This window comes from Pleurodeles waltl, chromosome 9 (assembly GCF_031143425.1).
Source record: "Pleurodeles waltl isolate 20211129_DDA chromosome 9, aPleWal1.hap1.20221129, whole genome shotgun sequence".
NCBI classification, from domain to species: domain Eukaryota; kingdom Metazoa; phylum Chordata; class Amphibia; order Caudata; family Salamandridae; genus Pleurodeles; species Pleurodeles waltl.
The window spans coordinates 1,093,416,535-1,093,442,113 of NC_090448.1; the positions used below are offsets into that span (position 1 = coordinate 1,093,416,535).

Here is a 25,579-nt window from a genome sequence, read left to right on the forward strand (position 1 = left end):
GTTATAATAAGGCTCACATTTTAAACGTACCAAACCATAGACATTCACTTGTTATAATTAGAGTTATATCAAGTAACTATAACTCGTGCCCTATGGTAACTATAACTCGCGCCACCTCTATGCACAGTTTTTGTGTCAAAAATGTAACTGATGATGTTACATTGATATTATCAATGATGTTATCAAATATTTCATGAGTGCCGTAATTTATGGGGTAATTAGCAGTGCATGGCGAGAGCGCAAGCTTTAGTTACCTTAAGGCACGAGTTATAGTTACTTGAGATAACTCTAACAGGTGAATTTCTGTGGTTTGGTATGTTTAAAATGTGGGCCTAAGTATAACGTCGCTGAAACCTTTGGTTTTTAAGTAAATTTCTATGTTTTTTTTTATTCTATTTCTTAACTATAACATCCCAGTAACCTTTGTTTTTTCAGTGAATTTCTATGGGTTTTTTTTAACATAAAGTAATTTTCTTTATTATATGTTAATCCAGCCACCACCACAGTGGTTGATCACAGGGCTATGGCCAACCCCTATAACTACCCAACCCCGCACAGCCGCTTGTGGCCAGATCCTGTGGCCAATCCCCCTAAACACCTAACTCCCTGGTGCCCGCACAGCGGGAGCCGTTAGCGGTGTGTCTCTGGGTGTGAGAATAAGTGTGAGAGGGTGTATCTGAGTGTGAGTGTGCCTGTGATATTATCTGTCTGGGTGTGAGACTGGGTGCATCAGTGTCTTAGTGGTTTTGTGAGTTGAAGCATTAGTTTCTGTGTGGGTCTGTGAGTGGGTGTGTGAGGGTTTCAATGGGTCTGTGAGAGGGTGTGTGAGAGTCAGAGTGGGTCTGTGAGTGGGTGCATGAGTGACTGAGTGGGTCTTTGAATGGATGCGTAAGGGTCTGAGTGGGTGTGTGAGTGGGTGAAAGAGATTGAAAAACAGAAATTGAAAGAGAGAGAGAAGGAGCGGGAGAGAGATAGATAGATAGTGTTTTAGACTTTGATGAATGATACAGTTAGAATTAGATATTTCCGGACAAATTGTAAGGAAAAATGTATTTGTTAGTTAAGAAGAGTACGATCACCCTTCAGTGTGAACCTTAAACTTTTGAAGTGTAAAAGAAATTAAAGAAGGAAAATTACCATGGACACACCTGGAGTAGATCCCTTAACTTTCAGTGTGAGGGTCGGTGACTTTAACCTTTAGGCATAGGTGGCTCTTTACTGTGATGCTTCTAGACATAGCTATGACAGGCAACCCACGCATGTGATTGGAAAGAAACGTAAATGTTCCATCATTAGGAAGGTTTAACAGCTAAAACACTAGAAAATAAACAAATACACTGCTAAGCCATACTAGGATTTGAACATTCAGCCTACTGAGTGAGAGCCCAGAAGGGACTCTGTTCCGCTCTGCATCCAAACGTAACCATAGCATTCGTACCAAACATCTTGCTAGTCTTGCTCTTTGAAGTCATTATATGTAGAGACCATTTCAATGACAATCTCTCTCTCTCTCTTTCATCCCTTTATGGGATGGAAGAGAGAGAGAGAGTGACAAGACCATGGGGGGAGCCTCAAGGCCCCTGAAGTACTAGCAGGCTTCCCATGTCCTATGGGAGCCGGCATTGCTCCCACTAGCAGGGAGCTGCTTTAAGTAGCATATTTGCATGCAGGAAAAAAAAAGATGAAAACTCTGCTTTCTGACAGCGAGAGCTGTTTGACAACTCCTGCTGGCAGAAAGCGGACTTTGTTTGCTTTTGTTTGGTGGGAGCTGTCCGTTCCCACCAAGCAAAAACAAACAGGTATGTCCTGGGGTTGGACACCCCAAAACATAGTAGGAGCTGGCCCTGGGGATGGCGGTCCCCGGGGCCATCATTGACTCCTCAAGAAGGGCCACACATCCCCCATCCAAAGATTTCCCCAGGTCAGTGGTGGTCCCTGGGGCCGGGGGCTGAAATGGACCCCCTTCGTTATTGCATTTTTGCCCTGGGAAGGTGGTGGTCCCTGGGGCTGGGCGGGGGGGGTGGGTTGCCCCCCACACACATGTACATTTTCGCCCAGGGGAGGTAGTGTTCCCCAGGGCTGCCAGGGGACAGGTGACCCCCACCCGCATCCATTTTTCACAAAGACCCAGGGAGGTGCCAGTCCCAGGGGCTGGAGGGGGGCCGGCCGGCCCCCCCATTCAAATTTTAAATGCCCCCGGGGGCTTTAGTGAAACAAGCACGGGAGCCAGCGCTTGTTTTTTTTACAATTTTCATCAGATCTGTGGATACGCTGCAATTCTGAAGAAAAAAACAAAAATGTTTTTTTGCTCTGGATGGTCCGTTTAGGACTCCAGCACCAGAGCTAGGGGGTAAGGGTGGACCTACCTTTGCCCCTTTTCTTTTTTTCATCTTTTGTCCTGGGACTTGGCTTCAGCCAAGTCCCAACATGGCCGCCAACACTTTCTTGTTGAAGTGTTGGCAGCCAATCAGATCTCAGCACGAGATAAGTAGGGTTCGCAGAGCCTTTGCGGTCCTAGGTATATATACACATTTGGATTTTCTTTAATTTCTCAAACACTACTGAACTGACTTACATCAAATTAAAAAAAAGGTCACTTTGTGGACCAAGAGCTACGTTCCTCCTTAATTTGGTATAGTTCTGTCAAGTGGTTCAGGTAAAATTCCTGTTCAAAATCCCTATGAAAAAGTACATGGAGAAAAAGCATTTTGGGACCCTCCCCTTTTTCTTGGCCCCCGTTTGATGGATCACCCCAAAACTTTCCACAGTAGCTGATGTGACTGTCACATTTTTTGGGAACATTTTGTGAAGATTCGTCAAGCGGTGCCAAAGATATAGGCAGGTCAAAAAATGCTTTTTCTATAGAAACTAGGTCCTAACTATAACTAGCTAGTGGTCGTCCATATGTATATGTGTGTGTGCGTATGTATATATATTATATGTATCTACTTACACACACACACACACACACACACATATATATATATATATATATATATATATATATATATATATATATTCACTCTGAGAAAACCCCGAAGTTTACAGGGACGTTATATTGAGATTGACATTTTACTCACACTATCAGAAAATATAACTCAAGGCTAAAGTTACTTAGTGGCTTTGAGTTATAGTTTCTTCAGATAAGTATAACTAGACGTATAACTATAACTAGTGAATTTCTATGGTTTTGTGTGGGTAAAAAGTCAACCTTACTATAATGACCCTGTAGCCTTTGGTTTTCTAGGTGAATTTCTATGCTTTTTTTAACATAAAGTAAGAAATAATTACCATATATTAATACAGGTACCGCCGCATGCCCCCAACCCCACATTACGCATGGCCATTGGCCGTGCTTGGCAGGGGTTTCATGTATGAATGGGTGTCATTTATTTTCAGTCTGCTTTGGATCCGTGGATCCATAGTGGATTGACACTGGATGGCGTGCTGAGTCCCACGGTGGATCCACAGTTTGGCCGGAAAAAAAATGGGCAAGTTTTGCCCATGAGGGTTCCCTGAGGGACCCCCCTACATGTGTCCTATGGGGCTCAGGATACCTGCATCCTGACTCCTTATGTGTTTTTCCCCTTTTTTTCCTTATCTCGGCCCTAATGAGAAAGAAATGGCTTCTGTAACTTTTCTGTCAGGTTGCGGTCAGCCAATCAGAGTCTTACTTTTTCCTGAGCCCTGCGGATCCCTCATGAATGGATCCAAGAAGGATCCACCTCTATAGAGATTTAAGTTTCTTTTCCTTTAATAACTCCAAAACTACTGAATGGATTTACATCAAATTACAAAGCACACTTTCTGAACCAAGATCTAGCTTTCTACCAAATTTGGTGTAATACCATTGAGCAGTGTTCTGCAGTAGCGCTGTGTGAAGGGGAAGAGGACATCGTTGGGTCAATACCCTGGCACTTCCCCTGTTCTGCCACATCAAACGATGCGCCTTTACTTTCCTTTCAGGCTACCTGGGACGCATGTTCCTTTCAGGCCCCGACGTTCGCACAGGAAGAAGATGGATGTGACTCTGAAGGATAAATCCGTTCAATAGTTGTTGAGAAATTAAGGTTTTAAAATATTTGTATATCTGGACAGTTAGGTCTGTGAGAGGCTCAAAGGAGTCTTGCAGGAGGGCCACTAAAAATAGACCATTCTGATTGATTAAGGGCGCTTTTTTTTCCCTAGGGTCATCTCACTGTCACTCTTATGGGAGTCAGAATACCCCAGGAGCGAGCATTGTGATTGGCTACCAGCAACATGAGACAAATGGCAGTCATTATAGGACTAAAGGACTTTGTTCCTTGTCCTGAACTAAAAAATAAAAATAATATAAGAGGGCAGCGTAGGGATAGCCTGCCCCACTAGGCCCCACCTTTGCACACCTCGAATAAAGAATGCACAATAGTGTGTTTCTCCATTTTTAGATGCTTCAAATTATAATGAGGGCATAATGTGCACTTGGTAATTCCTGAACCATGTGCAGAGATAGTTGCTGTGTTGCAATTTGAACCAGAGGTATTTAGCAATATGTGGGCCAAAGTAGCAACTTTGTGGGCCTTTACATTTACAATATTTGCAATGGGCACCACCATAGGAATACCCATGTTCTTGTCCTTCAAACCACACAAAAACTGAGGAAATCAAGTCCCTTCTCGGATTTTCTCAGTAGCAGATCCTACCAATCCCATAAATGTTCCAGGATCTTGTGTTTTCAGGATCGGATCTGTCTCTTGTACGTGTGATTTGGGTGAGCACAAAACCTTATGAATCTGCCCCAAGAAGCTCGAGTTGGAAGGCATAACTAACGTAGCCATTATTACCCCTCAAATATTCTTTTACTGTATCTGAGCCGAGTGATGCAGTGAGAATACCAAGTGACATGTTGCAGCAACATCAGAGAACGACGCATAAACAACTGAGCCACTTAAGGAGACAACACTTCAAAGCAGTATATATCGATCTGAAACGTAATGGAAGTAAAATCAAAGTGTAAAAAAGTACAGGGCAGTATGAAAAAGTGTTCTGGAAATGAGTACATTAGAAGGTCACAGTGCAATGTTCAATGCTGAATAGCTAATGCAGGCGAAAGATGACAGATGGAATAAGCATTTATTAGTATCTGCTTTGGCATAACACGGGAGATTTTTTGTAGTGGCAGAAAGAATAAATGCAGAACACAATTTAGCATCATAAAGGTTCAAATACATATGGGAATATTGAAATGGAAAAATTACCAATTGCAAAAGCGAACAGCTGGCATTTGCACAACCATCTTAAAAGGATATTTGAGGCCATCGTGAAATGGACTGAGACAGGGAAACAGAGGAGCTGGTCGTTGTTCTGTGAAAGGTAGAAGGGAACCGACTGAGGAATGGAGGAAGTTAAAGGCGAGACTGAAAGTGTAGTTTAGGACAGGGGTGATTCTCAAGTGAATAGTAAACGTTGCCAATTGGTTAAAAACAATTGCGTCAAAGAAGGGAAAACAAACGTGCTGGGATTCTAGGAAACACGTACAAAGAGCAGTCTCAGAGGGGAAATCATGAGACAGAAACATACTGAAAAAGCAGGTCCGGGAAATGAGTTGATGCCAAGTATGAGCCCTCATGGAACACTGTCGAAGAGAAAACATGCCTTAAGCGTGTAGGACCACAAAGGATGGTTTGGTCACGCCAAAGGAATGGAGACAGTGTAAGGCCAAAAAGAAACCATTTCAAATGAAATAGGCATATGCAGGAACGAAGGCACTGCAAGTGAACTACCAGGGGTGTAGTTTAGTCAGTGAGATTCGTGTGGAGGGGGATTAGAATCGCAAATTTCCCATCTAAACAAGCAACGGCTGCAGGGAGGGGGCTGAGATGACCAATGGTCGCGGTGGTCTGTTTCAATGAGGAACAGAGTCAGGATTGATTTGAATTGAATGGGCCTCTACATAGAGTGACACAGTGGATGAAAAACTATTGGTTAGAATGGTACCCAAGTAATGCCCATTGGTAGACTATTTGCAGGCCTTCATTTCATCACCTTTTGGGTGTTTGCCTGGAACCCTGAGACTGGTGCAGCTTTCCAAGCCTGCTACTGCCACAGTCTGTGAATTTCAAAAAGTTTTACATTTGCATCCCATTCAAAGAGGACTTATATGGGTGCAACTTTTTGACAAACCTGTACTTTTATATATGTTTCAGCATCAAAAGGTGAATAAGTGAAAAACTCTTAGTGAAACAGAATGATGGGAAAAGCTGAAACAGACATCCCAGACCCAACTTGGGGCCCCTGTACCCAACTACCAAGCCAGGAATGCAGTTGGAGGTGTCAAACTGAAGCGTGCCTCTTGACGCTAAGACACTGCTTGTCCCTGCTGTAAATTTACTCTAGAAGTGTAAAACAAATGAAGTCCGCCAAACTGAAGGGTCTGAGGGCTGTGCATGTTTGAGTAATTTACACTTTTGGGTAAGTTTACTACTTTTTGTCCATTCACAAAATCTGAGTGTAACTTGAGTCCAAAAGTTGAATTTAAATTAATGCAGTAAGTAACTAAAATGTAGGATCTGGTATTGATGCTAGTGGAGCTGAGAGAGAGAGAGCTATACACATATAGAATTATAGATAGGTAACAGCAAATACGTTTTTAGTTCATAGAAGGGTTCTGAGTAACATAAAATAGATGAATGAAGCTCCCTTTAGAAGCATAAAGCTGTTCAAGACAATTGGCCATTCCATCAACTCCTGCCAAACCCCATATTCCTTACTGCCATCAAGCTCTTCTTCTTTGAAAAAATACAGACGAACCAACAGCACACTGATGACAACAATCCTGCTTCACCTCTTACATGCACCCCTTTCCGTAAAATCCTCCATTGGTCAACCTTCAAAACCCTTTCACTCCCACTTTTAGCTGACCTACTCAACTCCCTAAAAATCACTTCTTACAAAGATGTTGGTTATGATCATCCTTCATCAAAGCTCTCTTATCCCTAATTAAAACTGTCAGTGCTTCCCTCACTCAAGGCATCTAACTAGAGACATGCCAGGCCCCCCTCCTCCTCTAGGATCCCGCTGAGGCGTATTGGCGTAGCAAGGGTGCCATGGGTCGAAGTGCAAAACAAGAAAAAATCACCCCTCCTATAAATGCTGGCTGGGTAGCAAATGCAACAGTAATCAGGATTCAGTGGGCCTCTCAGACTACTGGGCTCCGGTGCCAGAGCACCTCTTGCACCATTGACAGCTGCGCTCCTGCTCTATTTAGACTTCTCTCCTCTTTTTTCTATAAATCGAGATAGGGACAAAGAAGCGCATAAAGGACAAGGATGGGAACAAGGATACAGAGACAGCGTGCAAGCGATACAGAGATAGATAGATAGATAGATAGATAGATAGATAGATAGATAGATAGATAGATAGATAGATAGATAGATAGATAGATAGAACAGAATGGACAAACAGACATAAACAGTTGTAGATAAATAGGTATAGGGTAGATAGGTAGGTATTGGGCGGTACAGGCAGATAGAAAGATAGGTGTACACTGATAGGTTAGTCTAGATAGATAAACAGATTAGAGCGGGAAATAGATTGAACCGTGGAAAATGTACACATGAACTGACAAGCGTTTCTGCGTGCCTACCCGGGGCCTCTCTTGTTCTCTGCGACTGTACCCTCCATTCCTCCACACCGCTACCTCCACAATCCCCTCTGCCCCAGCAAGAATAAACAGTGATCTGCCAGGCCCCAAGCAATCAAATACAAAAAAAAAAAGACAGAACCAATGACATAAATAACATGCAGCTGGTGGAGGACAGGGTGGGTCCACTTCCCCTATGAGCCTGGTGCCGCTGCACTAGCTGCATCACTGATAGCTATGCCCCTGGTGACCTCGTAAACTACTGCTCCGGCACTCACGGACCATTCATTGGCAAGTTCATTGAAAAAAATCAATCCATGTTCAACTTCAAGATTAGATCAATACACGCCATCTCTGACACAACTATCTGTCTGCTTCAGGTCACGCTGCAGCATGGACACATTGTAGAAGATGCCCTCTTGACCTCAGATGAAGATGACCCCCGGCTTCCTGATCTTTCTGGACCCCTCAGCTGCCTTTCAAGCATTGGATCCCACTCTCCTACAAGCCTCAAATGGGATTCACTGGCAATGATTGTACTACTGAATGTCAAGGCTAAGAATATTGTGGCCAAACTATCTCCATAGTCTGTGACGCGGGGAGGTGGACACCATCAGCAAGGGCTTCTTACTCTTCTACTGAAGTACTTCTTTTGACAACTGTTTACGGAACTTGTCGCTTTTTGGGAACAATTCAGCAGCACAACTCTATAGCTGTGCACCCAACATTGAGGGATGGCGGGAATTTACCGGTATTATATTGTGATTGATAATGACTGCACTCAGGGGCTGCTCAGGAACTTAACAAATCAGAATAAAGTTCACACCTACCACTGTGAAAGTGGGAGAGTGCATTTTTTTTATTTTTAGAACAATGCATTTGCTCTACTGGCTGCATTGTTACCTGGTGACAAGTGTTGGCAGATCCTGCTGTCACCTCCTCGGAAGTGTGGTCGCAGCACGGGCTTCACCCAGATTCACATCAGGCCCATTGTGTAGAAGGTAACGGTTGCCAACAAGTCCCACTCAAAAGAATGTAAAATACCCGCTAGCTTTCAATCCATGGGAAACAGGTTCCCAGAGTCACGCGCGCTGCTTAGTAATACTGATAATATCTGTGTAGTGCTCTGCTCTGCGGACTTGCCACCTCTAACCACTATAGATAACAGAGGGAACGGTTATGCAGTTCATTTAGTGGTACTCAAATTACCAACTTTGGAAGGGTGGGAAGTTGGGTTGGCTCTTAACTTCGTTGACTGCTGGTCACAGAAAGCCAGGGCGAATGCGTAATTCACTGAGCAATCTAACGGGATTTTAGATAATTTATTATAAAGCAGCTGTGGTACTACCAAACCTTTCCTAATATATTAACTGTGGCCAAACATTGTCTTTTTGGCAATAATGAATGAATGACATTCATTATGTACTACAAAGTACTGTCTCTAAGCACTGTAATACCTAAAGCCTAGAAAGTGTGAAGAAGAGGTTTAAGAGGTGAAATTTATTTAGTCCCCAGTGAAAGTGTTTCCCAACACAGCGTGAAGTGAGGGTCTGTTCTTTAAAATGTAGGACTATGTAAGGAACACCAGAGGCGTACCATGGTACCATGTCCACTCATGAGTTCAAGTGGTGCTTTTTGCACCCCTCGATCTGAGCGATCTTGTGCACTTGTCGCGATGGAGAGGTCACTGTCAGTAAGGTGGGACATCTTCTGAGCAGCACCCGTATACATGGGGCCTCCTGGGACACGCCTGACCGTGGGAATCACTCGTGATTCCGTTCAATAGAGGTCTAACTAACCGATGCCACAAACAACACAGGAATGTGGTGCAATAGAGCACCTGGAGTCAGCCCAAAGAGCAAGCCAACCAGCCCGGAAGGAGGAAACCGTGTCATATCCCAACAGGCCTTCAACTAGACACAATGTAGTGGGGAATCGTGAAGTCTAGCCAGACCCAACAATCATGTGACTGGGATTACCTGGGACCACATAAACCACTAGTCTTTTTTGTTTAACATTATATTTAATTCACTGCAAAGAAATACAGAGCAATACAATAAAAGGTAACATTTTGTAGCACATGCATCATCTGACAATTAGGAGGAAAGCACATTATCGGGTAAGTAACAGGGAACTTCCCAGAGAAGCACAGAGACAAATCATACTCCCCAAGTTACAAACAATAAATCAGTGCCCACCTCCTCAGTATAATCCATCAAAATAATAACATGAGGGCAACACAACAGAACACAAACACACCACAACATTAATGCCATTACATGCCACAGAACACAAACATCAGTGATATTGCGCTGTTGTGTTGTTTTTTGTTGATGTTGATGTGTTGTTTTAGTGGACCATATTTTGTTGTTATATCGGATTGTCTTTTGTTGTTTTTGTAGTTGTGCTTTGGCAGTATATTATCTTATGTCGCATTTTAGCGTTTTACTCTGTTTTTGCTTTGTTGTGTTCAGTGGTCGTTGTGAAAAAATTAAATCGGAGGGGCGCAAAACACACACACAAAAAACTACACACATAACATATACACCAATATAAATATTTTAAAAAACACATACTTTACTCGATGACCTACAGCACATCCCCGTTCTTCTGCAGCATGAAGCCCACAGCCAACTCCCTCATCCAATCAAGTCAGTTTTCATGCTGTTGAGCAGCATGAAAAAAGCGTCTTGATTGGCTAGAGCAGGCCGGCTCCATGCTCCGAAAGGCACTGTATGCCTGGGGCATCTCTCCAACCCGGCTGGAGAGGTTTGAATTGCGCATGTCGGTTTGGCTATAGCAAAGTAACCGGCCAAACCTTCATGCGCACTTGAAACTGAAGTGGCCACTCCTCACTGCTGCCAGTCATTGGCAGCAGTGACACACTGGACCCACCCGGCCCTCGCACTCTGTTGGCAGAAAGTGTAAAAAATAAAATGGTAATAAAATTGTTTTATTACCATTTTATTTTTTATGCTTTCTTCCCAGCAGGGGTACACTCTTCCTCTCACAGGGAGGAACCACCGCTGGTTGTTTTTTGTGTTGTTCTGATATTGTCTTGTTGCCCGCCAACTAGGGTGACCAGGCGTCCGGATTTGCTGGGAAGGTCCAGTTTTTCAGCAGCTGACCCTGCAGATTCCAACAAATTTGGCTCATATCCCGGTTTTCAGAGAGGTTAGGCTGAAAACTAAGGCAGGCCCGTTTTTATATGTTCCAAAGCAGGACTAGTTATCAGCTGTCTGAGAGAGCAATTTAATTAACAGATGTGATAGCAAATAAAAAAATTGCACTGTATTTATTTCCGTCTGTTTTTCTAGGTTGATGCGTGCTGTCATTCTGTGCCGGTTGGCTGATGAAAAATTGTAGTCGTTCTATTTTACTGAAATGTCCCGTTTTTTGTTTTTTTATATATCTGGCCACCCTACCGCCGACCGCAATCTGTCTGCTTAAGCAGGCAGAAACTTGCTTGTTACACAACACCACCTTTCCAAACCCACCTTCAAGGTACAGTGACAAAGGAGGTGTGGCCCAATGCCTAACTACACACCCACCCACGTGACACACAAACTTAACTACGCTGGGCGATCCGGCCTTCTTTCTGTAGTTATTTTCACCTAGAACTTTCGTTTTCAGAGCTTTAAGGCCAATGCTACTTTAAAAGACGTCATGGGGCCTTCAACTCACATGCAATGAAATATCACATTTATACTTTTCAAAATGTAGCCTGAACCCATGAGTGCTTTTTAATGATAGTTCCTAAATGGAAAAAATCTCACAGATAAATTCGTTTCATAAATTATGACCTTGTACAACAATGCTAGGTTAGCTCCTTGGCAACATTTGAGAGTTTTGTTGTCCGCAGCTTGTTCTGCGATCTCCGTGACGACAAAAGGAAAACTGCAGATAATTTCATTCTGACAGAACTATTGTGAGTAAAAGCAGACACAAAGCCCGCACATTTAACTGGCTTTCACATGTCAGACTCCGAAGAGGTCTGAACTAGAAATATGGAGAGTTGTTATGGTCATTGAGAGGAACAGAAATTAATTGATAAGGTGACTGAATCTACTGTACACATACTTTCCACTGATACACATACACCTTCACCATGGCTCACGTCACATTCAGGAGTGAACTGTGTAAATGTGGTTCTTCGAGGACTCTCCACCAGCAAGGGTGGTACCCGGACAAATTACAATTTTGCCACACTTTCTCCAACGTGGCCCGCCAATTTCTGCTGATATTTGATGCCCGTAGGGACAATCTGTACATCTTGTTGATGGTACCCTAAGCAAATCCTCAGTGCTGCCATGCCCTTGCATCAGTCCTGAGAACAGGCAGCCTTAGGGCCAGATTTAGGAAAAGTGGTGCTGCGCCCTCCCCTAACGCCACCATGTGTGCTCTGTATCTAAGATACGGCGCACCATAGCAGTAGTTAAGGAACTAGCGTCAGAATTTCTGATGCTAGTTCGGAGCTTTGCAGGATTAGCGTCAAAAATGTTGACCCAAATCCTGCAAAGCCCATTGAGGCCCATTGTAAGCAATGATGTGCCTCCTTTTAATGCCTGCTCTGAGCAGGCGTTATAAGTGCCGGAAAAAATGACGCAAAGAAAGCTCTTCAATTTCTTTGCGCCCTTTTTTGGGCCCCCCTAACAGGGGAGTGCCCCCTTTCCATATATTATGCATGGCGCAGGCATAATGTAGCGCAAAGGGTTACAAAGTGGTGCAATGCATGCATTGAGCCACTTTGTAGCGTGATTTTGGCCTCGTTGGGCCACATTAGCGTAACAAAATGACGTTAATGTGGTGCAAGGAGGTGCTAGGGGCTCTTAAATCTGCCCCTTAGTTTCTTCTACTAACGGTATCCCCATGATAACAGGTGCGGGGCATGACTGTAGCAATGCAAGTGGTTCACCTGCTGCAGGGAGTAGGGAAAATATGTAGGAACTATAACAATGCCCATATGCCTGTGACTGTGTGGATCTGCATCTGTGTGTGCATGTGTTAGTGCATCTGATGTGTTGTCCCTCAATGGCGGTGTCCATCCTTAGTGGCAATCCCTGGCAACTGGCACCACTGGAGGCATGTGGTGCTGCCTCCCCCTCCCCGCCCGGATATGCTGGGTTATCTCTGGCCCAATAGTGGTTATTCGTGTCATAATGCTTGCCGTCCTGGATATAATGGTGATCTTACTCAACAATATTCCTACATCCTTGGCCTAACTGTGGCCACTATTGATATCCTGGACATCCACTGGGCATCTTTAGCCTTGAAGGGTTCATATGGCAGTGTGGTGGGGAGTAATTATGATGGGCAGTCTTCACATACTGTGACCCTCCTGTAATTAATCGTGATCATCATTTCCAGAATAGTGATCACCCTGGGGATATACTGTGGCCATCCTTGCCACTATGGTGGCTACCCTTGGAATAATGATGGCTACTCTTGGCCACAGTTTTGGCCCTGGCACAGTCGTGGGCATACTTTGCAAATTGTTGGCACCCTTGCCAGTATGGTGCCTGTACTTTGCCTGCAGAATATACGCACAGGTATTTGAGACAGAATCCATCCAAGCACGGCTTCTGGCACGTAAGTACTTGAAGAAAAGGATTCGCTCGTGTCTTGGGGCCAAGCATATGTTTACTAAAAAGGAAAATTTGCATCTCAAGGTAGTACTATGAAGAGAATAATGTTTGAGGAACCAGAGTTTGTTTATCCAAAAGGAAAAGCTTGTAGTTGCTGGGTAAAAGTACGTCTTTTTAAACGGATAAGCTGATGTTCGAAGGCAACATTATTGCGTTATCAGAATGTATTTAAAACTGATTTATGAACGAGAGCTGGTGGTGGGGTTCGGACACGTACTGTAAATGTTATTTCCTTAATACCAGCGGGCACTTCTTGTCATGGCTATTTTTTCTTTACTCAAATGAAGGCACTTCATGTTGATACAGCTTTTCCCAACATGATTGTTGGTAACGCTGCCTGATACCCCTGGGAGGTCACCAATGGTAATCCTGCATGGAACACTCACCCAAAAAATGGTGATGAGTGAAATGCTTGAATTAATTTCAGTCACTGGTATTTACTCGTTCCACATTTGAATCCATCATTTGTTTGCCCAGCATGCAGCTAAGGACAAGGACCAGCCACATGCAATGGTCCAGTTTCAATGCTAATAGTCTAGACTGACCTGCCAGGCTGGTTCCCTCCAGATACACACGCAAGCGACCCCAGGCCGGCTTTGGTCTTCCCATGTCTTACAAATTAGATAAAGCTTGATTTCAATGGCAACGTGAGCATGGAGCAATTGTCTGGGCATAAATTTTGCACTTAGAGCGTCACAGTGAGAAAAACAAGAGATGAAGGGTGGGGTGCAACAATTAATCCCTGCCACCAGTGATTACCCGAGCCGCAGTCCTGTCCATGCCACTCTGGACAGAGACCAGCCATATGCAAAGCAGAACACGTTCCTGTTCCAATTGGAGCAGCGTAGCTCAAACTGCCTATTACTGCTATAAATACTAATACTATTCATAGCGTAATTGTGAAATTTCTTGTGAGCAGCTTGTGATGATATTCATTGAATAGAAGAGGTTCTTACTATGGACAAGGCTGGAGAACCCTGTTGTATAATATACAGTGCCTGAAATGTCTTAGGTACTGAGCAACCTTCTCTGCCTAACTATGAAAGTCTGCTGCTTGGTACTATAGGTTCATGACACTCTATGCAACATTATGACACACTAATTAATTTACACTTCACTTTTTGGCCTTTTCGTGCTATAGAAATACCATAAACTTGTGTACACATACAAACACATGACCCACATAAAACATGAATTTCAAGATCCCGCACTAGGTACTGGATGTATGGCATAATTTAAGTTGTGCAATATTGTATTAAATGATTAGAACCATGGTATAGGATGATTTAATGTTATGGGTTAGCTGTATAGCAACAGATGGATGAAAGATTAAGAAAGTGGGGTAGGTGCAATATGTGCTAGAGAGTGTGATACTGGAATGGGGACATTGTGGGTGCACTGATGTATGATATGGCGGGAGGTGCTATAAGGCTGGGAGTTATTTAATGTCAAGATGTATCACATGGGTGGGAGGTATAGTACATTTCGTTGGTCCTGTGTGGATCAAATGTGTAGTATCGTTGGGAGGTAAAGTATGGTTGAGTGATGCATTATAATAGTTCATGGGCATGGCTAGTGGACAGGTCATTGGTTGAAAGTATAGTATGTAATTGGCGTGTTTAGTATTGTGCACAGGCATGTCACAGTTAGGGGATGTAGTATTAGTTGAAAGGATAATATGGCTGGGAGGTGTATAATTGTTCCGAGGTATGGAATGCCTGGGGAGTGGGCAATGGCCAAAGGGGTAGCAGTGTTGGGAGATATGTTAGCGATCAGATGCATACCATGGATGTCCATATGGTGCAGTCTGAAAGAACAGAAAATTTGAAAATATGGGTATTGGTTAGTTGTACTGAAAGGTTGTAAGATAGTTGTAAGATAGGGTATTGGCTAACGGGACAGCATGGGTAAGAGCTGTGGTATTTTTTAGTGGTATGGTGTGGTTGGGGCTATAGCACTGGTTGAAAGTATAAAATGCATTTTCCAACTTCTTGCCGGTACAATTGGCAGATATGAACACCTTTGAAGATGATGTATATGCATAATTCTATCAAACACCTTTGCATATTTTTGTTCTGGTTGGAAGGTAGTGTGATTGGGATCCGCAGAATCATTCAGAGTTACATCATTGCTGGTGGGATAGGAGAATTTCTGGAGTTATATAATGACTAGGTGGAGTGGTATTGTTCAGAGGTATTGCACAGTTGGAGGATAGGGCACTGGTTGTAAGGATAGTATGACTGGAAGGGGTGGCAACATTTAGAGGTATTGCATAGTTTGGGGATAGGATATTGGTTGAAAGGGGCCCATAGTACTAGTAGGTTGATACTGTGTAGAAGTGTTGCATGTTTAAGGGTAAGTGTATGTTGGCTGAGAGGCTGGTATAGCTGGCAGTTAATGATGGCGACGGGATAGGGTATTGGTTGAAAGGATAGTGTGTTTAGAGGAAGGCTGTGCTGCTGTTCAGTGGTGTATCATTGTGGGAGCTAGGGTATTGTCTGGAATGATGTGCGGCGGGAAGCTGTCATGATGTAGAGTTACACAAGGGCTGAGCGGTATGGTACTGGCTGAAAGGACAGAATGGTTGAGGGTGGTTTCATGGGAGATATTCCATGGTTAGGGGATGCGTTGCTGGTTGAAGGACAGAACTGATGGAAGCTCCCATTAGTTTAAAAAATAAATTCAATAATTCCCTTTTCTTTGTACAGCTCCCCACTGTTTCTGAGCTACGTATACACACGCCTTAGTCATTACATGTTTGTGAGGACAACTAGTCTAAACTTACAAACCATGCCTCTAATGTGCACAAGCAATCCAGCCATGCTATATTATGTTGTATCCACAGTACTACACAAACACAACCACCATAACATGCCAACCATGTTGTGATTCCTAAGGCTGCTTACATTACCATTCCCCACATGCTAACTAGTCCTACTTTACAATGAGATGGTGATGAGGTTGAAGCATGGGGGGATTGGCAGGGCTGGCATTGCACACCACACAATATGTACCATTCTGTTTCCTCCATTCTCTTCTCATTCCAGCATTGGCATTCATATCAATGCCAATCTGTTCAGAGATTGGGCAGGGATAGTACCATGCTTGGCCATAACACATAGGACATCTCATTCACATTGTACCTCATAACCAGTTAAGGGAAAGTGCCTTATTATACCCACCAGCCAATGGTTGTTGTTTTAGGTTTCAATGTGAGTCATAACTTTACTTGGCAAAGTTTCAATGCTGTTTTTAAAGTAAATACAGACAGGAAAAACAGATGTTTTCTATCACATAGTATATCTTATCCATGGCCAGTGGAATAATGTGGCAAGGGAGGGCCAAGTTATGCAGCAGGGCTTACTAAATTATGTGGGAAAAAATGCAACTTATGTGTTGTAGTATGGCACATTGTGTAATAGTATCAATTCATTATTTTGTCATGTTAACACACGCTGACACTGTCTGGACAAAGGTTTCATCATATTAGCACTAGTTTAACACCCAAATTCAGCAATACGCAACTGAAAGGTGAACAGTCAACCTTTCCTAAGTGCCTTCTGCTGCACAGCAAAATGTTGCCCCATTTTTACTAAGTTTTGATCTGTTTGAGCCAGAAGCACTTTTTTGTTAAAATCTTTAAATTATGCCTCAGGTAATGAATTATGTGGCAAATGTAGCAAATCCATAATTATGTGAAAAATGCTGCTGCCGCAGAATCGCATATTTTCAAGTGGACCTGACCATACGACACTCCATCCAGGCCACAACACCATATTATTTAGCCTACAAACTTTCTATTTTTTATGGCACTCGAACCACAAAAACTAACATCCAGGTACTCGCAAAAACAGATAATCCTCAGCACTGCGATTTAGTAAGGAGCCATATGTGTGGCAGAACTGAGAGCTGTCCACTGCAATAATTTTTACGGGTGTGAAGACACTTTGCATGATTATTTAGATTTTTGTCGGGTGCATGGAATGAGGTTCCTGTAGCGACAGGAGGCGCGGTGTAGAAGATATTATACCAAACTACCCTGATCAGTGTTTGGTGGTGCTGTAGGGATGGATGGCATGGTCTGAAGGTATGCCGTAGCTACTCAGGTATTATGTAGCAGAGCAGGCATGTGTTTCATTATAAGGGATGGGAATGGGATGGCATAGCATACCTTATTGTGGCATGACAAGGGTAAGTCCAGCTTAGCCATTTTGTTTAGGTTGTTTAGTCTCTAATTCATCTAGCGCCAAGAAGCAATTGGATTGTCTGTACTCACAACGGCCCTATAGGGCACAGCAGCTTGGGAGCCTCACTGAGCACCGGGTCTAATTAATGGAATAGCAAAGTGTGGCATGACATAGGATGATTCAGTAATAGAGGATTTCCATGTATCCACCCAGAATCTGGTACAACATCCCCGTATCCATCAGGACCACCCTGACAGCACTCCAAATTTAGGAAATAGTTGAAGACTCGCCAATTTAAAGAACACTGCATCATGATGCATTAACCACCCACAACTCAGCTACCTCTCCTACTACATATTGACTTTATGCTTGTCTCTAACCATGTACAGCTCCCCATTGCCTTTTGGCTAGGCTTGGCACATGCATACATAGATAGATACATAGATAAATACATAGATACATAGATACATAGATACATACATACATACGATGTCTTTTCAAACTCCTTGCTGTGTCTAAAGCTTGATATGTACCTATGGTAAAGCACAGCAAGGCAGGCCCGGAATAATATGGCGTGGCACATTATTACACAGAATTGCAAAAAAAAAAGAAGAAAATACAAGGTTCAGTACTGAATCGCACAGAATTGCACAATTACAATTTTGAACATAATGACATACTATCAATACTATATTTAGTTACTTCAATTGCTTTATATGACACTAAATATACGAGGCGGCGTACCCTTGAGTTTATGTTGAAGCTGGAATGAGAGTGGTACTAAGTAGAGGTGGACAGGGGGCGGCAAGGGAAGAGGGAAATTGTGATTACTGAGGGTACAGTTGGTTATGGCCAAGATTCGAGATGGGTTACCGTACCCGATATTCTTTGGTTGCACCTTCTAGCGATAGCAATCAAAAGTCAAAAACTTGCGCAAACAATGAGGTTTACAAGGCCATTTATCCCTGTGCTACGTCTTCTCAAACTTAGTTTTTTTGAATGCTTGTTGGGTGTCACGTGGGTCCTAGCTGGTACATAGCGTGAGTGAGGACTCTTTCTGCGCGTGTCCTGGTCCCTTGCCTCTGAGACCCTTGTTGAGGAGGCAGTTTGTCAGATCACCTGAATTTTCATATTCTGCAGCCTGCTGACGACAATTGTTAGGAGCATGATGCTCTGTGATCATTGTTTCACTTTCTTCACTCCTGTGGAAGGCAAATATTAGGTCAAAGCCTACATCTTCCTCCTTTACTTTCTGCATCAGCCGGTTTCCTTCAGCAGTGCTGTGTACCTCACAATGGTATATTACACTGTCCTCAACAGCACTCTGTACTATAATCTATCTTTCAGCACCATCAAAACAGAGGTAGTTCTTTATACGGTGGAAAATTTGGACCAGGCAATGTGTGTTCTTTGGCTTGATCCTAGTTAATTTTCTAGAAGCAGAGGTGGACAGGTGGCCTTCAGTGTACATCTAGAATTGTAGCTAGGACCCTTCCATTACCTATGCTCCGGGTGCATACTGATTTGGAATAGCTTGGAGGAAGGGGGCAAAGTATGGAGCAGCAGACCCAATTTTATGGAAGATCAAAGGCTAACATTAAGCAGGAGTCACAGCAGCACATCTTTACAGTGCCATAGAGAAAGTCACTCAGATAGCATGTTATCATATGTATCAGAGGCCACAGAGTGGGCAAAGGTTATCAATGTTGCATGCTGGTATTTACCAAGGTACACACGATTAGTTCTTGCCCTCGGGCTGTGAAGCCTCTTGGTCATGCCGTAGACTGTGATGTTGTATGTGCTCCTGGAGATGTTTGTTACTTCTCTTTCCAGTATTTTTGTTGGTGTTCATGAGATTTGAAGTCTTCGGGCCTGAAGCAGGTGTGAGTATTTTTACAAACTCCGTAATGTTGACTGCAAACACTGCAAATGTTGTGTTTTGATGCATGATGTGTGGCAGAGCCCACTAGACAAGTTGGAGGTTTTGGCCTTGTTCAATAAACTCATTCCATGCTGTGTAGTGTGGTATTTCATAGCATGACATAGCGGAAAAGGAAAGGTTTGGCAGAATATTTCAGTGGCAGTGAGTGCCCTGTTGGCACCTCACAGTGCTTTATCTTTGGTTGCTGTGTGTGATATATATATGGGATGACGTACTGCATGCTGTACAATATAAGGCTATGGCTAGTCACCAAGAAGTTCTATATCCATAGAGAGGAACGAGCTGTATCCTAAGTTCTTCTATAAGGTCATGGGACGCCAAAGTGACTTGTAATATCCTTGTAATGTATGACATGGGGTACTTTATTCCTTGTAATAAATGGTCACAACATAATGCCCCCTCACACAAACCACCTAAATACTTCATGTGGTTCTCTTTCATATGAATCAGGGTATTTGTAAACATAAAGAATACAATTAGAATCCCTGGTGGAAAATTATACATATCAAAAATCAGTTAGATATTTGTTGCAAAAAGATATTGGAATCAGTTTAGTACAAATCAGATTTTTTAAAGACCGATGTGGCTCGGAATGTATAGAAAGATGCAGCATAATTCTATCTTTCCTATAACTATCAAAAGGGTGAAAAAAAATAACATGTTGCAATAAATATTTCCTTTCTGCTTATCACTACTTATCTATAAAAACAAAGCAGAAAAGGAAAAGGCAGATTTCGTTTTTGTTTTTTAAAGTGCATCTTTAATTATGCTCTGTGACTTGCCTTTTCCCCAGCTACTGGCTCTGGCAGCAGGCATAGTGACGTCAGAACTCAAAAGTAATAAGTTATCACAGTTGAGTAGCTATTCTTTATTAAAGGTGACACAGGACGTCACAAGTCGCCTGTAATAAGAAACCTGGAGGCAGGGTTCTACACAGGGATTACAGGCTCTCGTGAATGAATCAGCGAGCGTGCAAATAGCACGTGATACTGAATTAGAAATCTCAAGCCAGAGTGGCAGTCTAGTTTTGGGATGTCCGCCTTTACGTGATGCATGTGTGACTGATGGGTAGTATATGAACAGTAACCCAGAGTATGTTGTAATGACAGGTCTCAACTGTTTAAGCTCCTGGCTTTGATGTAATATCGATGGCATGGCGTGGCACAGCAAGGCGTGTGGCAGCCTAGGCACGGGTGATAGACAAAGAATGACTCCATGACATGAGATGGTACAATATGGAAGACAGGAATGTGTGGCTTCATCTCTGTAGCACAATATGGCACACAGTTTGTGGTAAGTACTAGTTAGAAGGCGTGCCCTCACCTGAGTGGGTGCATTGTTGCACTCCAGTTAAGGTTGGTGAGTGTATTATGGCATGGAGGTATGCCACTGGATGTGGTAGAACATGATGCTGTCACCTGGCTGAGCTTTTTGTTCTGCTCTGTGTTTGATTAGGAAGCACAGTATGGCCCGGGACAGTATGGTACAGTATGCCACACAGTAGTTGTCAGAGCGAATGGAAAGAACTCACCTTGCTGGGCTTGTCACTGTGTTCCTTCTTTGATGGAAAGCACAGTCTGGCACAGTATTGTGCAGTAGCACAATATGGCACAAAGTAGAGAGCAGACAGAATGGCATGATGTCACCTAGGTGGGAATGTCACTGTGCTGCTCAAACGTTGATTGCTATGCACAGTACGGCCCAGTATACTAAGGTGCAGTAGCACAGTGTGATGCACAGTATATGGTGTGCTCTCACAAGCTGTGCTCCACCTTAGACTGATAAGCACAGTATGCACAGTATAGCATGGCACACTAGAACTGGATGGCGTACAGTATGGTACGCAGAATGGCATGCTATTGCTTGATTCTGGTGCTCCACCACTGACACAGTAGCACAATGAGATAAATGGCATATGGCACCCTGAAGAGTTTGCTGACACCTGAGAGGCCTTGTTACTGAGCACCACAGTTGAATGGTAAGCACAGTATGGGATGGTGTTGCTTGGTACCGGGCGACACAGTGTAAAGTAGACAGAATGCAATTACAAAAAGAGGGCCCCTGAAGAAAAAACCCTCTATTTCCTTTTCTAATGTTCTAATTCCTGTACTAGGGGAAATAAGTTTAGAAGTATGCACAAAAAAGGCCACCGTGCTGATATAAAGTAGACAGAATGGCATGCTCTGATCTGGTCGGGCTCCACGTTTGAAAGGTAAGCACAGTGTGGCAGAGTGTAAAGGTGATAGAATGGAATGCTCTCGCCTGCCTGTGCTCTCCACTGCGCTCCAAGTGTGAGTGGCAAGTAAAGTGGGGCACATCATGGGGTGGCACAGCACAGTATAATTTGCCAGAACGATGGTCTCGCCTGGCTAGGCTTGTTACTGTGCTCCAAGTTTGAATGGCACTGAGCTGCAGAGTATGGCATGATGCACTGTGTTAGACAGAATGGCATGCTCTCACCCTGAATAGTCTCTTTACTGTATACCAAGTTTCAAGGCAAGCATAATGTGGCACACTACCATAGGGCACAGTATAGGGCTGATCCAGTGGCATACTCTGAATGACTGGGATTGTCAATGTGCTCCAAGTTTAAATGCTAGGCACAGAATGGCACAGTATAATTCACTCCAGTATAATGTTGACAGAGTGGCATGCCACCGCCTGGCTGGGATTGTTTTTATTCTCCAGATTTGAATACTGAGCTCAGTGTGGCACCGTGAAGCAAGGCACAGCACTGGGAGGCACGCTCTCACCTGGTTGGGCTCGTCGCTGTGCTCCAGGTCCACGTTGCCCTGGCTCTTGCTCTCGGTGTCGCTCAGCAGGTCGTCCTCGGAGTCCTCGAAGACGGACGAGGAGCCGGTGGACGAGAGGGAGGAGGTGGACAGCGATATCCGCCTGGTGTTGGCGCTGCCCAGGTGCAGGAAGCCGTCCGTGCCCCTCGCCCCCGCGGGCATCAGGGGGCTGCCCAGCCCCTGCTCCTCCGAGGCTGTGATCGTCAACTCAGGCACCCCGGGCTGCGGCGGGGGGCTGCCCCCGGCTTCCGCGCCGTTGCAGCGGTGCCAGCCGGTGCTCCTCCGCCGCCTGCGATGGTGCCCCCGCCGCTCCCCGGGGGACGCCTCCTCCGCTGTGCACCTGGACTCGAAGTACAGGCGCAGCTCCCCCACGCTCAGCCGCTTGCGGTGGGGGGAGCCTACCGGGTCCCCGCCACCCCCGTTCCGAGCGGCGTCCATCGCAGAGCCGTGGCAGGTGCCCTGCTCCGGGATCATCCACTGCGCGCGCCGAGGGGGTCCCCGGCACGTGGCGAAGAGTGTGTAGGGCTAACCCTGAGCGCGTCGGACACACACACACGGGGCAGCCTCTGCCAAGTGTGTCACCGCTGCAAGTGCACAGCTGACTTCCGACTTCAACTACTCCCAGGCTGTGTGGGAGGGTGAGGGGGTGGAACACTTTGTTTTCTTTCTTTCTGCTGCTGCATGTTTCAGAAATGAATTCAGCCTCTGAGACAGGCTCCAGCGGAGCGTGGTCGGAAGGTGCCAGAGGGAGTGTCAGCAGTGTTAGTTCACGGAACGCACAGGAGGGAAACACACACAGGACACGTTCAAACTAAACAAACCGCACACAGAATGCGCACCAACGAAGTGTGCTAACGCGCAGGATTTGTAACCTGTAATTGAAAGAAAACATGTACACATTACTGTTCAAATATGATCTGATAGTTTGCACGTATAACTTATTAAAGCTTTCGGTGTGTAGAAATCACACGCCGGTGTGAAGACGCCGAAACTCTCTGAGATCTGTGCACAACCCCTGAAAATGACTTATGCACAGGACGAGGAAGATTTATAAACTGCCGCTTCCAGTGTTTAAAGAAACGTGTGATTTTGTAAACGGACTTTGGTGGTATTTAAAATAACACTGCCAAGTGCGTGCAGCAAACGTGACATTTATAGTCCTTCAGTGACGTGGTTTCTGAAGTGCATACACGCGTAAGGCTACGCTGCACCAGACACGCAGTGTGCACCGTGGTAGTCGGCCTTCAGAGGCGGGTAACAGTCACACAGAGCAGGCAGCACGTGCAGTCAAATACAGAGAAAACTCAGATATACGGCACCATTATGGTACTTTAGAGGTTATGCAACCACTACAAAGATAAAAATACGCATAGAACCAACCAACATACCACGCCCCCATATGCATACAGACACACTCACAAAGATTCACACCTTATGCGACTTCAATCGAGTTATACAACACACAAAACACATATGCTTAGGCGCTTAGAATCACGTATATATAAATTCATAGAATCACACCTGTACACTGACAGACCCAACAAAGCACACACATTCAGACATAAACACGCATACAAATTGAAAAATGCAGACAAACATGCTAAAATGCACACACATACACGTTTACATACACTAATATATATACATATGGTAACAGGCATGCAGACATCCACATACTAACACACTTGTAAACACAAAGAAGGTTAGATACGCGTTCGCACACACATCTATAAGGACAACACAACCGTACCCATACAGACACACGCGACACACAAATAGATATACAAGTATACTCATCCACGATATACATAAAGACGCTAACACGTACTGCGAGGCAGAAATGCAGAAATGCATACAGACACACTTAGATGCAGTAGGACACACATATATGCAGACACAAGCATAATCATGGACAGACGCGTATGCACACATATACGTATAAACATACATACACACGAACACATCGATATACATACAGGTATGCGCAGACATACATACACATCATCGCAATGCATTTTCATGCTTTAGTTTGACAGCGCAGCTGTCACCAGCCATTCATAACTGCTCACCCACATGTTGGGCCAAGAAGAACACGCTCTGCCCACAAGTTGGGAGCCAGAAGAATATGTTTTATTGGGTAAAAGTTTTGTGCGTCCACAAAAAAGTATGTGTCTTCCACACAGCTATGATCATTTTTTTTATTTATCCATCTGACTGAGCTTGAACTTTCAGAGGCACACACATGACACTGTAATTCTATTAACACATCTTATATGACTAGATAATTCACAATGTTTATCTCTAGCAACAGCACAGACAGATGGGAGGAGGGCAGTAATTAACCTACATATATGTTTAGAGCTGGCTTGACAGTGCACTGCCTCCTGAACGTTGAACCTACAGCAATATTATTCAAAAGTGCTTTGCTTCAACAGAAATACATATCCATTCCCGTGATACCTCTAATGATATACATTACCACCTCATAGTCCTTTAAATCCAGACCTATTGTCATAGCCTATGCTTGTTTCTTCATTCCCCTTGAGACGTGTTAGAAGAACAAATAGGCGTGGCGTGGGTCTCCCTTTCAGAACAATTTCGAAAGCCACGCCCTCTTCCAGAGACCGAGAGCAAGGCACCACCGATGTTTATTTTAAATGCGTTGGTTGTTCCTGTCACCGTACAGTGACCTCTAGTGCCTGACATGAACCTGCCGGCATCTTGGTAGCAGCACCTCCGGGCGTAGAACCAAAACCAGCCGCGGGGCGTGTTGCAACCCCACGGGGTATATTACAGGCAGTTATGAAGGGGAACGCCTGAAGTATTTCAACACTGTAGGGTCTGTCAGAGTACCATGATGCAATGTCTGTCAGAACCAGAAACAAACCGAGGAACGTACAGCGGGTTTGTTATTGTGTCACATAAGAAGCAGTTCCTGCCTGGCACAGTAGGCTACATTGACAAGTCCCACGAAAATCATGTGAGAAAAAATGTACAAAGCGATGTGCTGGATGCTTGACTTAATCTCGGCTTCTGGTATTTACTGTGCATTTTACCCTAGAATATTTTTTTCCTGAATGTGCCCCTACGGACAGGGGACCAAGCGTTCCATCAATCGTTATTTTGTTTCTTTTGCTTTTTTAAGCATCTAAAATTCTATTCTAGGAAAATGGCACCCCTTTTGACTACTGGACCAGGGCGCTGATGGGTTGGCAGAAAATAAACCACCCATCATATTCTCTGTTCCAGAAAATACAATACCAACAGACATCAAGTATTTGCGCTCCGTGGTGCCTCTACCACACTGCAGGGTACTTCCAATTTATATCTCAGCATTAGTAAAAAAAAAAAAAAAAAAGGAGAATTAACAATGCTAGGTAACTGCTTAATAT

The 25,579-nt window shown here is 44.1% G+C and overlaps 1 protein-coding gene across 1 annotated transcript in view; it reads right to left on the reverse strand.

The window, feature by feature from the left end:
- Positions 1–22,807, reverse strand: part of ITPKA (inositol-trisphosphate 3-kinase A) — a 392,533-nt gene extending 369,726 nt beyond the window's left edge. Inside the window, exon 1 of the mRNA XM_069208788.1 lies at positions 22,149–22,807. Within this exon, the coding sequence (XP_069064889.1) occupies positions 22,149–22,661 (513 nt within the window). The 5' untranslated portion in view covers positions 22,662–22,807. The remainder of the gene's footprint in view (positions 1–22,148) is intronic.
- Positions 22,808–25,579: the final 2,772 nt, after the last annotated feature.